The sequence below is a fragment of the Phaenicophaeus curvirostris genome, chromosome 5 (genome assembly GCF_032191515.1).
Source record: "Phaenicophaeus curvirostris isolate KB17595 chromosome 5, BPBGC_Pcur_1.0, whole genome shotgun sequence".
Taxonomy (NCBI): Eukaryota; Metazoa; Chordata; class Aves; order Cuculiformes; family Cuculidae; genus Phaenicophaeus; species Phaenicophaeus curvirostris.
Window position 1 is genome coordinate 67845883 of NC_091396.1, and position 14320 is coordinate 67860202.

Below are 14320 nucleotides of genomic sequence, written 5' to 3' on the forward strand. Positions count from 1 at the left end.
AGGGATGGTTGGACTCGATGTCAAAGTTCTTTTCCAATGAAATGATTCTATGATTTAAAAGTTTTAAGTATTAAATCACAGCGCCTGAAAACAATCAGACGCTCACTCAAATAACAGAGTGAGTCTCTTTTAGAACACCTTCCCTTCCATATCCCAACACAAGTTCTCTGACATATTTAGAGCCTAGATGCCCAAAAGATTTGGAATATAAGGACTGAGCCAGATGTCCATTACTCATGGTAAGGGAAATATCTTTGCTATCCTTCATCCGCGTGCTACATGTAGCAAACCCAGCGTATTTAGCTCTATCAGAGGCTGCATAAGTGCAGTAGATGGTGGCAAATCTATAGTTCAAGATCTGACAGTCTTTGATAATCCCCTCAAACAAGTTGATTTGAAATGATCTAATCGATCCTTTTGCTCCAGTCTCTCACTCTGGCACTCAAATTTACTAAGCAGAAGTACTTTAGAATTCATTTCTTTCAAAAAAAGAGTTTGACCTACTTTAACTCTAGATTAGGAAAGAAACATAAAAGGCTTTTTTCTTACCACTTTTGCTAGCAATAGAGCTTTCCTAAAGACGAAAGCTTTGCAGGCAATTTCAAGTACAATTAGTTGACCATAATGGATTAAGCACAATAGTAAAAATAGTTACAATTTTACGATACTTTACAATTTTAGCACAAAGAGTCTGTATCTGTTCACACGCAGACTTTAAAAAAATAACAGGTGAACAGAAATACAGTCTGAGTTGCCAGGATCACAAAAACATACGTATTCCTGGGCAAATTAACGTGACACATGTACATTCCTGAATCTTCAGTTTCCTATCCTACCAGTATTAGTGTTACTACAGGTTATTTAGCCGCCTCGTGCATCACCTGCAGAGCACTGGCCCAGGTTGCCCAGCGCAGCGGTGGCTGCCCCTTCCCCGGAGGGCAAAAATCCTATTGTTATAAGGAAGAATCATTCCTGTTCCACGGGTTGCAGACTTCACCTTTTTCACCCACTGGACGTACACGCATCAGAAAAGGCAGCCAGGGCTGTCCTGTGCCTACATCCTCTGCAACGTCAAGCAGAAGCTGCCTGGCTGTTATAAAAACCAAACGTTCAGAAATACCTGTTTAAGTTCCTTCTGTGATTCTTCAAGTTTTATCTTCCATTTGCTTTCTTCCTCTTCCACACTCCTCTGTAGCCTTTGTAAAATCCCCTCCTAAGAAGAGAGTGCGGTTTGAAAGCTCAGAGCAGAAGAAAGGCAGCTCGCAACATCACAAGGCAGTGGCGACCAGGCCTCCTGCTTACCGTCTCCGCCAGAACCGATTTGTATTTCTCGCACTCCAGTTGCAGCAATATGTGCATTTCCTCAGCCTCCTTCAACTTCAGCTGCACGGCCTGGCAAAGGAGAAAAGGGACCAGAAGAGTCACTTCTCAGCTGATAGATTTAAGTTTTCTTATTTAGTTGTATTTCAACAAGCACGTTGGCACCATTCACATTAGCAGGTCTTTACAACCCATGAAGACATCACGTTGATGAAGACACCAACAGCAAGAGCAACGTTCACCTACAGCTCTCAATACTTAAATCTCAACCATTACGGGAGTTACCACACCAAGTTACCTGAAAACAAGCAGATTAGAATCATAGAATAACCAGGTTGGAAGAGACCCACCGGATCATCGAGTCCAACCATTCCCATCAAACACTAAACCATGTCCCTTAGCACCTCGTCCACCCGTGCCTTAAACCCCTCCAGGGAAGGTGACTCAACCCCCTCCCTGGACAGCCTCTGCCAGTGCCCCATGACCCTTTCTGTGAAGAATTTACTTGCAAAATTTACTTGCAAGATTACTTGCAAAAGAGTTGGGATTTTGCATTTCAAGGACAACTCCAAAAGGCACTTCTCAAAGATGCAAATACACGCTTGATTTAAAAGATGCAAATATCCACAAAATCGTTTACCTGTCACCTGTTCACCAATCTGAACTTCACAATCTAGAGCACGATTTGCAAGATTTATACAGGAAAATATTCCTGCAGGAAAATATCCTTCGTGCCTACCTTAATGTCTTCAGATCCCGAAGCCTGTTGTAAGTATTCTTTTGCCATCTTTTCAAACCCACATATCCATTCACTGTGGCTCTGTTGGGAAACACATTCAGTCAGAGCAGAGGAAAACCTCAATAAAACTATCTTCAGGACGTTTGCCTCCCATCTGAAGGTTTACGGAGCAGTGTTTCAGTCCCCTAATTTCCCGGAGCTAACATAGCCTGAGCAGTTTTTCAGCAGTGCCGCGTGCAGCCAGGCTGAGCCGACAGTCAGCAGGGAGCAATCCGGGACCACAAGGCTGTGAGACACATGCAGTTCCCAGGGGTCTGGAAGTGCTGAAATACAACTGGGTGAGGGAGATCTCCCTGCAAGCGTCGAGGCTGTACGAGAAGTATTTGAAGACTTAAGGGAACGTTCTCCAAAAATTCCCAAGCGGTGAAAGCAGACGCTTGCCACATAATTCTAGGGACCTCACCAGGAAGAGTGAAACCTTCCTGGTTTCACTAACTTGAGCACATTTGAGAATACTTTCAAATATGAATATCCAAACCCCCTAGATGTAACAAATAAAACGCTGAGCCCAGTTTTCCAGCCTTACTTTACATCATCCACACAACATAAACCACACGAACCCAGTGCACTTCCCTTACAAACAACCGAAAGCCACCAAGGATATAAAAGAGGAAACTGGTGGTTTTCCAAGGAACTTTGGGAATAAAACGAACCCTCCAAAATTGTATTAAATCAGCCTTGAGGCAGCACAGTCCCTCTGGAACGGGGGGGCAGCCACTATCAGCACAGCAGTTGGGGAGGAGGGATCCCCACCGTGCCAGACAGCGAGCAAACACTCAGCAGACCTTATCTACCCCTGAAAATTTACTACCTCAGTCAGACACAAGGTAACACAGGCAGATGAAATAGCTATGAGGGCAATAAAGCGAACAAACAAGATAAAAACCCTCTTGTTTTAACACTTTTCTTGAAGTAACCATCTGCAGCTTTGTATCTTTGCTGGTAGCACGTGTTGCCAGCAGAAGACACTCAACATCCCACTGCAAAAGCCTTGGGACAGATGGGACTGTGGAGAAATGCTCCGGACTGCCCAGCGCGGCAGGAGCCGAGCTCCCTGGCCCCAAGCAGCCGAGTAGGAAGAGCCTCTTCTCTTACCATGTTAGAAGGAAGAGAGACTTTAGGGAACAGCTTCTGGAGTAATTCACGTGTCTCCACCTCAGCAGCTTCCAAATGCTGTTGCTTCTCCTAAACCAAGAGAAAGGCTCACGTGAAATTGGGCAACAAGCTCCGCAGACCTGGCAATAGCCTCTTCTATGAGTACAGCAACTTACTTAACCCAGAAAGGCATTTTTTAAGTGTGAAAGGCCCTATAGATTCTAAAATTGCCAGTAAACTGCTTCAGAAATTGACACTGGATTGCTTCAGAATTTGGCCTTCACTTTGTATGTGCTTTTAAGCTTTTATTTTCATCCAATCTAGCCTGTTTGTACAGAAATCACATCACCATTCACTTGTTCACAACACAACACCAACTACACAAAGCTTTGTAACTGCATCCCCAGATCACACCAACCCTGCTGCTCAAGCTGAGTGGTCTCAAACCCAAGAAATTTGGTCAATCAACAATTTTTTAACTCCATATTTATTTTCAACAATTTTAGGTGGGAAAAAAAAAATCACCATTAATTAACGTCACCACATCAAAAACTAAAGTCAAAAAGAAACTTTGTGTTAATGCACATTTGAACCAGGCCAAGAAAGTAAGACTTATCTTCTAAACATTACTTTTAAAGTACTCAAGAGGGAGACCCTTACAGCCCCTAGCTTGGATGCAGTAGGAAATAATTATCAGAGCTGTGTGACAATCTCCAGGTTTTCTTTGTCATTGCTTTGCAAACATAAATGCACAGAGTCAAGGGCCCCACAGATCCATCATTCCATTTAATTAACATTAAATGCAGACCAGGCATGGGACGTTTGCTTGCTGTGCTCATGGCAGATCGGTTTAATTTAGCCATACGATGCTCAGGCTCCTGTATGATTTTAAAAGCAGGAAGCCTGAAACCCCGCACAAAAGGCAGTTTTCAGCAAAAAACCTAGGTTTTAGGGGTTTTTTTTCTTTGCCATTCAGTGTTACTGTGCCTTGCTGCTCTGAGTTCCTCTGCTGCAAGAGATCGGTGGCATTAGTAGGTTGAGATTCAGAGACAAAAACAGACAGGAGACACTAGGTTGTGAAGTTGGGCTAAGTGGGTTAGTTCTCAGCAATTTAGGAACCACCGAGAAGGGGCAAATAGCTGTTTGATGAAGTCTTCCGACTGCAAGAGAAAGCAGGCAAGCGTTAGCACGTGGCAAAAGCAGCTACACAACTTCTCTGAGCACGGGGCCAAGCAAAGAGAACGGAGACGTCTCCGACACACACAGACGCACAATCCCAAACTGGAGCTCCTCTGCTTCTAGCTACCCGACTTGGGTTTTTAAAGTTACTTTGATTTTGGTTTTGAAGCCTGCGCAGTGGCAGTTAACACCAACTCAGGCTCACAGCAAATTCAAGCTCCTTTCAGAGCAATTCACGCTCTGAATCATTTTGAACATTGGCTCCGACGGGACCTGTCGAGCTCCATATGCTTCCGAGGAAGAAATTCAAAGCTGTGGTGACGCTGTTTTCCTGAGTTGCTCTTCTCAGGTTTTTAAATAATAATTTAATCCTAGTTCTTCAGGGGTCCAATAAATTTATTGGAGCACAGCGAAAGCCCAGTAGATGAAAGCAGGTTGCTCACCAACATGGGTTTTTTTATTCTAGAGCTCCCCACAAAATAAAAACGATTCACAACAGCTCTAACAATTATGCAAACAGAAATCAAAAAAATCAGCATGCCCACAAATTAAGGATTAAAAAAAAATATATATAAAAGAAATCTAAAGACAACAGGAAGAAGCAGAGGTGAGAGTGTATGAGTGATCACTCAGAATAGATTATATTTAAATTGCAGTAAAAGTTAAATGCCTCTGTTTCATTTAAAAAAAAAACCAGCTGCAGATCTGCTTCTAGCTTAAACGCATCGTTTCTAGCAGTTAATATTACAACCTTGGCAGTCTTGTTCACTTTGTCCTGCAGCAATTTTTCAGTTGATGCCAATGCCTCCATTGCTTTCCAGTTTTTCTCCCGAAGGTCCTAATCATTTTTAGAAAGAACGATTTCAGTTCAGCCAACATTCAAACTGGTGCCGCTTTTACTTCAGAGAGATATTTTTGCATTACATTCCACCACTTGCATTTAAATGCTGGTTACTGCAAGATGATTTTGCCGGGGAAGATGACATACACTAGTCAAAACAAGTGTGATGTTCAAAGAATTTGAATGAAAAGCGGGTAAAAACGCCAATTTTTGCCCAACTTGCCCCCATATCCAAAACAGATCCAAGTGTTACTGCAGACCGTTATCGCTACAGCAACCCCACACTTTGACTGCACTTGTAAATAAAAAAGAAAGAAGTTTTCAGTGAGGAACACAGACACCAAAACCACAGATTGCACAACAGAGTGTTAGGCATGTTGTGTTGCAGAACCCAGCGTGGACCCCACTCCACATGGAGGTGCGCACATTTACGCCCCCGATCTTGCAACCAGATCTAGCTGCGTAGATCCTTGGGCCTCAGCCCAAACCGACCACACCAGGGTCGATTTTAGAAACTCAAAGCTCAGGGTCTTAGTTTACAGCACTAACCAGGCAGCGCTCTGGACTGCGCCCAAAAGAAAAGCCGTTTGCTGCTCACCAGAGCCCTCCTGGGAGGTTTGGGGATGTCACCAGTGGTCAAGCACACCCCAGATCCACATGGAAACACCATCGTGCTGCGCTCCTACATCTTTCTTGGCGAGGTCATCAAACGTGTACTCCACAAGACATCGACATGCAAGCTCAATGAGGCTGGGAGCTCTTATAAAAAGAGCCTCGTAGCTCTTATCTAGGTATGATGGTGGGCCTTGTGGGGAGGTAATTTTGGTCCTTGGGGCTTAGATTTATTTTTTTTCTCCCCATCACCCTCAGAGCAGTCTGTCTTAGCAAAGGGCTGGTTGTGAAATGCTGTATTTTATTTTGCTTTAATTCACCGTGCAAAGGAGAATCCAAATCCTAGTCTGTACCTACACTGGTTTTACCTCACCACTTTCACTTGCCTTTTACCCTAAGGGCTGCTTCACAGGACATAAAACCAACAAAACTGCCATGTGGAAAGCTGGGATCTACAGGTATAACCTGCCTTTAGCAGTAACCAGATTTCTGCCTGCATGAAGTATATTCAGACTTTGCAATTCCCTGAGAAATAGGCACACATATGTTGCACCTTTACAGCTCATCTGTTTTCTGATAACACCCAGCCACTTTCTTTCTTCTTTATTTCAGCTCTTAAGCAACACTACTTGCTCAAAAGCATACGTTCTTAATATTTCCCTTGTGTATCTTCCTTACATTGTCCCAGTTTTAAGCAGTAAGACTTACTGCATGGTATTCATTGGGTTTTATAGGCTATCAAAGAGAGAGTGGGTTTTTAACAACTCTTCTATATAAAACTTGAGATGCTGTTCTCTTGCCCTGCACAGGTGATGTATTACAGGGAACTACCCAGCCCTGTGACAGAAGCTAGAATCTTTATTTCCACCCACAAACTACACCATTAACAGCTGCTGTGAAGCAAGGCTGACTGTCCTTCCCCTCCCCTTCAGAAGATCAGGTTTAATCACTCTCAGGAACGGGAAGACCCAGATCCTGAAGGTAACACCTCCTCCCATATCCACAGACAATGACCATAACTCAAAGTACAGCACCCTTTCATCCTCCCACCCTCCAGCCCCACACACATTCTTCTTCCTTTGGCAAAGGATGTGTTTCTGAGCTAAAACCAAGCCTGAGAACTTTCTACAGGATGTGTCCCACAGCAAGTCTCCTCTTCATCAATTCAGAAACTCAAAGAGCTGATGAAACTTGGAGCAGTAAAGTAAGATAAGCTCAGTCACTCCCAAGCAGAGAGGAGAGGATGGGACACAATAAAGCAGACAACAGGCAAACGTTTTCTTAGCATAACATCCTAGGCACTGAGGAGTGCTGTGCACGCAGCTTTAGTTGTTTTGGGGAATACGGGGGGGTTTTTTTGAGGGGTAGGGGAAGAATTTCCTTACATTGTTCTTTTTCCTCTGTTGCTCAACAGCATTTCTCTGAGAGGCGAGTTCGTTTTGGAGAGTGGCGATTTCCTTCTCTTTCCCTGCAACCCTGAATTAGCAAAGAGAACCAGAAACAAGGCAGGAGACATTTAAGACACTTCAGGTGAGGTATTGACACCCTTTCACATCTGCTAACTTGCCTTCTCTTCCAGCAACACACTCTTTGAAAAGCTGCTTTCACTGCCTTGACAGCACCGCTTGCTTCCTACCACTCTGTGAACCGCAGGCTGCCAGAGCAAAGCCCAAAGCAAAGCTCTTTGCCTCCACCAGGCATCTCCACACATTTATCAAGGCCACGGAAGGGTAATGCACGAGATGAGGATAAGTCAGCCAGCCCACGCTAGTACAACGTCACAAAACAGGCACTGCCTGCTGGATAAGAGCATTCTCTTTCAAGCACCTACTCCACAATAAGTCATTTAAAAGAAAAACAATTCAGCCAGCCATAAAAGCATGACAGGGGCAATTGGTGTAGCTCAGTATAAGCCGGTACGGCTTTAGCTTCCACACAGTTCTTAAGTGTATTTCAACTCTACATTATAATGCACTTTTACCCCCCAAGATTTCCCCTGGGAAGAGATTTCCACCTGACTATTTTATATGATGAACAACCTTCAACTAAGCTGAAGTTCCAAGAAAACAGCCTGTCCCTTTGTCTTGAAACACCAACACTTAACTCTTCAGACATACAGATGAGCTGGCATGCAGTTAAAATTAAATCAATCGTGGCTTGCTGACTTTGTGGGCACAACACAGTGCAAGCACTGTCTGCAGAAGACTGCAGCCGAGCATTATTAGTGTGAGAAGAATATCTATGTTTAAGTTTCATTAGAGATTACTTATTTACTGGCCGATATTGTACATTTGGCATTTCATTGTTGAAATTCCCCAAGCAGTAAGTGAAATAAAGCGCTTATCTGTTGCCATCAACTTCAGAAAGTACTCACACTCGCAGAAGCTCTTCACTTTGGACAGCCAGTGACGCCTACAAACAGATCAGAAACTCATTAGGGGCAGATCAGCAGCGGAAAGCGATGCAGAGAGCAGGCTCTGCTTCGTCAACCAGGCTTTGCACTAAGAAGCTGCACTCCTGGCCTTCCAGGGCACCTTGTCCAGCTTCCTTCAGCCAGAAGCAGCACAGCTATGATGCAGCATGTGAAAACAGGGGTGGAAAGCCAGACAAGAACACAGCAGGTGTAAGAAAGAGCACAAGGCTGCAAAAACCCACTCAATAAAGGGAAGAAAGAACAGATATGCAACAGCCAGTGAAGCTGGCTTAGTTCAACTCCACTTTGAAGCTGTCCTTGGATTTGCATGACCAATGAGACTACTGGTTTTCCGTGCATCCATACAAGTCATCGCCACCCCCTTTAATTTCACTCATTTAAAGCTGCAACTGGAAGCTGTACCTGTTTGCAGTTCTCCTGCTTTAATTCTTGAAGCTGAACTTTAAGAGATTCGTTTTCCTTTTGCACATCCTGTTGAAAGAGAAGAGGTAATTTATACACGTGCATGCACGCACACACGCACGATATGTACACTCCTCATCACAGAACATTTCCACCAAAACTGTACCTGCAATTGCTTCACTTGGCTTGCAATTTCTCTTTCTTTGTCTTCCACTACAGCCTTCAACATCTTCATTTGTTCTTCTTCCGCTTTCAGCCTGCAGAGATAGTTTGGAAAATAAGAAAAAAGGATTAAAGTAAGAATTTACACTGAAAATGGAGACACGCTAGCTGGCAGTGTTTTCAGTGGCAGAAAACAAGTAACCTTCAGAGGTCATATATAAGCAGCCACATGAAGAGCATGCACATGGAGGAAACCATTGCACTAAGGCTCTAAAGCAAGAAAACTAAGAAAAATACATGCTAGCTGCACCAACATGGACTGCAAACACTTATCTGCTAATAAGCAGTCTGGAGCAAGCTAGGAATTTCACGTAGAATCATAGAAGGGTTTGACTTGAAAGGGACCTAACAGATCATCTAATTCCAACCTCCTTGCCATGGGCAGGGACACCTCCCACGGGATCAGGGGCTCTAAGCCCCATCCAACCTGGCCTTGAACCCCTCCAGGGATGGGGCAGCCACAGCTTCTCTGGGTAACCTTGGCCATGGCCTCACCAGCCTCATTGTGAAGAATTTCCTCCTTATGTCTAACCTAAATCATCCCCGTTCCAATTTAAAGCCACTGCCCTTGAAAAAGGTCCCTCCCCAGCTTTCTTATAGGTCCCCTTCAGGTACTGGAAGGTCGCTATAAGGTCTCCCCGCAGCCTTCTCTTCTCCAGGTGGAACAACCCCATGTCTCTCAGCCTGTCCTCATAGCAGAGGTGCTCCAGCCCTTGCAGCCTCTTCTGGACCTGTTCTAACAGATCCATATCCTTTGTATGTTGAGGATTCCAGAACTGGACACAGGACTCCAGGTGGGGTCTCACAAGAGCAGAACAGAAGGGCAGACAGAATCCCCTCTCTCGCCCTGCTGGCCGCACTTCTTTGGATGCAGCCCAGGACACAGTTGGCCTCCTGGGCTGTGAGCGCACATTGCTGGCTCATGTCAAGTTTCTCATGAATCAGCACCCAAGTCGTTCTCCTCAGGGCTGCTCTCAATCACATCATCCCCTATCCTGTACTGAAACCGCGGATTGCCTCAACCCAGGCGTAGGACCTTGCACTTGGCCTTGTTGAACCTCAGGAGATTCCCACAGCGCCACTTCTCCAGGTCCCTCTGGATGACATCTCATCCTTCCAGTGCACCAACTGCTCCGCTCAGCTTGGCATCATCTGCAAACTCGCTGAGGGTGCACTCAATCTCCCTGTCTATCATTGAGGAAGATATTAAACAGCACTGGTCGCAGTACGGACCCCTGAAGGACACCACTTGTCACTGATCTCCATCTGGACAATCCACACTTCAATCAGCAAACCTACTGAGTCATAGCTGATCTCCACAGCATTCAGAACACGAGTGGGAGAGGAGCCATTGATCACCTGAGCAAATCTGCAAGCCAGCTGGCTGGGAAGGTGCCAGGGCCAGTCTCCCAAAGGGGATGCTACCTTAGGGACCGTGGACTGGCTACAGAGGCGCCCTGCAGGCAGGGCACCCCGTTCCAAGAGCTGCATTGAAGACACAGCCCTTGTTGGCACAGCCTCATACAACTTTCCTCTGACTTAGAGCAGCCAGACAAAGCAGAGTCAAAACAGAGGAAAGCCTGGCAGCTTTTCTCCATAAAACAAGAGCTAGAGAATTGGCTATGGCACCTCAGACCAAAAATGGCAAACCATAGCTGTTTGTTGCTTTTACCAACTCAGCCACAGGCACTGAAATCCATACTCTTTTTAAACACGCTAAACAGAAGGAGAAATTATCACTAAACACAAGAAGTAGCAACAATTTCATTAGTTAGTCAAGCCCTGGGCAACCATTCACTTTCACAAAGCGCTTGAGCACTGCGGCTCAGGGACGCCAGACGCACTGGTTGGTGAACGTCCATCGGCACAACCAGCTTCTTTCAACAAAGCCCATAAAATTGAAACCCATTCATACATCCCTGTTCAAGATAAACCCCAGCACCGAATGCCAATTATCAGCAAGTGTTTGAGAAACAAAGCATACTCACTGGTTCTCCAGGTCCTGGACTTGGGATGTAGCAGGTACCTGAAAACCAAAGCAATTCCCAATCATTTGGATGGCACACAGTAAAGCTTTCAAATTAACAGCAACTCTTGGCATGAGCAGGGGCACCACACAGGCTGCAAGTTACCTGCCAAATACCAGAAATCTTGCATCACTCATTGCTCCGAGAACATCTAAACACATAATGGATTTTAGAAGCACAGCTTGCACTAAATACATCCCAAACTTCACACCAAATAATTTCTCTTCATTCCACCTTTCTCCTGGGATAAATGCCTGTCTAGAAATCTACCCAAAATAAAAGGGAGAAACTGAGCTTCACGCTTATCATGGACAAAAATCCAAACTGAGCAAGAAAACCATCTTATCAGATAAATTCTTCTATTAAGCAACACCTTGCTTCAAGGATGTCCAGTTTCCTGTTCTCAAGTCTAGTGCAGGAAATCAAGAAGATAAAACATTCTGATCAATTGCAGATCCTGCAACAGGTAAAGGCAGGATTGCAGCAAAGCCTGACCACTTCAAGAGGAGCTGCTGTGTTCAGTTCATACACTCATAGAATCATTAGGTTGGAAAAAGACCTTAGAGATCATCAACTCCAACTCTACCTGTCCACTACTAAATCATGTCCCCAAGCACCTCATATACCAGTTGCAGAAGAAGTTCCTCCACAACCATAGTCCTCCAGAGATGCTACTGGAGTCTGAAAAGGAGGTACTAGGGACACAGCTATGATTCTGCCTACGAGCTTCAGAGTTTTCAGACCAAAACTACTCACTAGGTATAATTATCTTCCAGGTTAAAGCAAAGCTCTTGGAACTTGTTATCCATGTAAAATCTGTTTTGGATGAACACAGTTAACTAATGGGCTCTCTGCACTGCAGACTATCAATTGAGTCAAGTAGGATTTAAAACAGCTCTGTAGGTTGAAGCCAGTGCAAGCCCTTTGTGACAGGTAAAGGACAAAAGCAACATCTTCCAGCTCAACTGAGCAGCACTCCCAAAGCACAAGCACCCTGCAATTCATAGCTGTTGGAGCTGTTGCAGGTTCTGTTGTTCTAACTCCTGAACTTTACTGGTTAATTGTGCAATTGTATCCTTCTGTCCCTCCAGGATAAAAAAAAAGCAAGTTTAGAAGTATAAATGTAACTTTTCCACAGCTAGAAATACTGCAGCAGAATTTATGATTGGAATCCATGATCTCAAAGGTCTTATCCAACCAAATGATTCTATGGTTCAACGATTCTATTATTATTTCCCTTCAGAATACCAAGGAAGCTTACCTGCAGGCACTCTCCTTGCTTAATCTCTTTCTCTTTCTCTTCCAATAAGGCCTCCATGGCTTTCATCTGCTTTTCCTTCCCCTTCAGCCTGTACAATTAAATACATACACACAGCATAAACCCTTTCTTTCTCTTTTATCCATCTGAAAAAGAGACACCCTATGCTTTGCAGTATGTAACAAACAAAAGCAGCCTGTGCAATCAAAGGCACAAAAGCAATTCACCTGCTAAAAATCAACATGTGAACACTTCCACTTGAGGCTGGGTTAGCAGGAGGTGCCCTGGATCAATGGTACTGCTCATCAAGTGACAGCAGACAAATTCTGCACTTGCAAGGATTTCACACATGTGCTCTCCTCATCTGAAAATGCTTCCTGACCCCTCCCCAGCTGGGGACACGAGGGACTGATAACCACGGTGACTCAGTTCTCACTAACCCATCCAGTTACAGCACAGATATTACCAAAGTCATAGACTCATGGAATAGTTTGGGTCAGAAGGGACCTTAAAGCCCATCCAATCCCAATCCCCTGCCATGGGCAGGGACACCTCCCACTGGATCAGGGGCTCCAAGCCCCATCCAACCTGGCCTTGAACCCCTCCAGGGATGGGGCAGCCACAGCTTCCCTGGGCAACCTGGGCCAGGGCCTCCCCACTTCATCGTGAAGAATTTCTCTCTCTTTTGCCTGGTCTAAATCTTCCTCGTTCCAATGTAAAGCCATTTCCCCTCGGTTCTATCATTCCACGCCCTTAGAAAAGCCCCTCCCCAGCTTTCCTGTGGCCCCCTGTAGTCTCCTCAGAGCCTTCTCTTCTCCATGCTGAACAACCCCAACTCTCTGAGCCTGCCATTCTGACTTGAATTTAACCCCTTTAAGTTAATTCGGGTTCACAAAGTCCACCTCATTTGCTCCCTCAGACAGGACCAGGTATTTATTAAGGACACACATCTACCAAGAGCAGTGTTAATGGCTTGGCTCACTTCATGCAAAACGCAAACACTAGGCCAGAACATTTTGTCTTAAAATTAGACTGGAGGAGGGAAGCGAGGGGGGCACAGGGCAGATCAGCCACTTCAGCAACTGTACTTACAAAGTCTGAAGTTCTTTGACTTGTGATGCAATTGACACCTAAAGAAAATAATAAAGAACTTCAGTTCGATGCACATGGTAGACACACATAAATGCTACAAACTGCTTTAGGAAGAAATACAGGAAAAAAGCCATTAGACATTACTAAAATGGGCACTATTCGTTACAGTTCTGTAAGCATAAACAAGCTTTTTTTTGTGGGAAAATAAACTACGAGAAGCCAAGTTTCTCTGCTATTTACTTTCTCCACATATTTTAAATGTGACTTCAAGAGCAGAACAGAAAACAGTGCAAATGGGAAGACAAGCAGGCCCACCAAAGCACCCTTCCACCACGAGAGACAAAGGAAGCAGCAGACACTGATGACAACCATCTCACTAGCAACTGCAGGTCGTATCAGAGATCATCCCTGGTCATTTAAACCTTTGCATTAGCAAGTGTTATTTTAGATGCTCTCTCAATGCCAGCACTCACTGAAATTCCCATTCCAAAGCTGAACATGGATTGAAGAAACAAGATTTATGGGAATATTTGCATTAAAAATGACCGTGGCTCTCTGTGCAGGTACTGCTGTCCAAACAGCCTAGTTAATCCTCTACCATAAAACGGCAGGAGTTTCCACATTCCCAAAGGTCTCTCTATTCTGCTTGCAAGATACCACAAAGCTACAATATCCACCACCTGTGGAGCAAGCATCCCTCATAACCAGTTTTCCAGAGATGGCAACTCTAAATTGCATTTTGTTCTGGGCTCTGCACCAGCTCCAGGGAAGGAAAAACCACACAAATAATTCCTCCAGTTCCTGGGAATTTGCTTTGGAGGAAGAGCTCAAGAAGGAAACATTCTGTGAAGCTTTGCCCAAAAAGGACAACAATTACACTAAGGAAAGAAGAAAAGGGGGTGATATGTTGGAATGCAGCTAGGAAGACTGGGAAGCGCAAACCAAAAAAAAACACAGCAGTCCACACAAACAAGCGAGCAAACTTCCTGACAGCACGATGGATTACGCTGCCTGCAGAACAGGTTCCAAAAGGAAACAC

General features: G+C 44.7%; 1 protein-coding gene across 10 annotated transcripts in view; it reads right to left on the minus strand.

The window, feature by feature from the left end:
- KTN1 (kinectin 1) overlaps positions 1–14320 on the minus strand; it is an 89493-nt gene that overhangs the window by 11936 nt on the left and 63237 nt on the right. For 6 of the 10 annotated variants that reach the window (XM_069856763.1, XM_069856759.1, XM_069856765.1 and 3 more), the window contains 12 exons: positions 13282–13319; positions 12193–12280; positions 10893–10930; positions 8849–8939; positions 8683–8751; positions 8221–8258; positions 7232–7322; positions 5145–5231; positions 3215–3304; positions 2060–2140; positions 1303–1392; positions 1121–1213 (listed from right to left, as the gene is read on the minus strand). In XM_069856763.1, the coding sequence (XP_069712864.1) occupies positions 1121–1213; positions 1303–1392; positions 2060–2140; positions 3215–3304; positions 5145–5231; positions 7232–7322; positions 8221–8258; positions 8683–8751; positions 8849–8939; positions 10893–10930; positions 12193–12280; positions 13282–13319 (894 nt within the window). The remainder of the gene's footprint in view (positions 1–1120; positions 1214–1302; positions 1393–2059; positions 2141–3214; positions 3305–5144; positions 5232–7231; positions 7323–8220; positions 8259–8682; positions 8752–8848; positions 8940–10892; positions 10931–12192; positions 12281–13281; positions 13320–14320) is intronic. The other 4 variants (XM_069856767.1, XM_069856766.1, XM_069856764.1 and 1 more) reach the window with 1 other exon arrangement.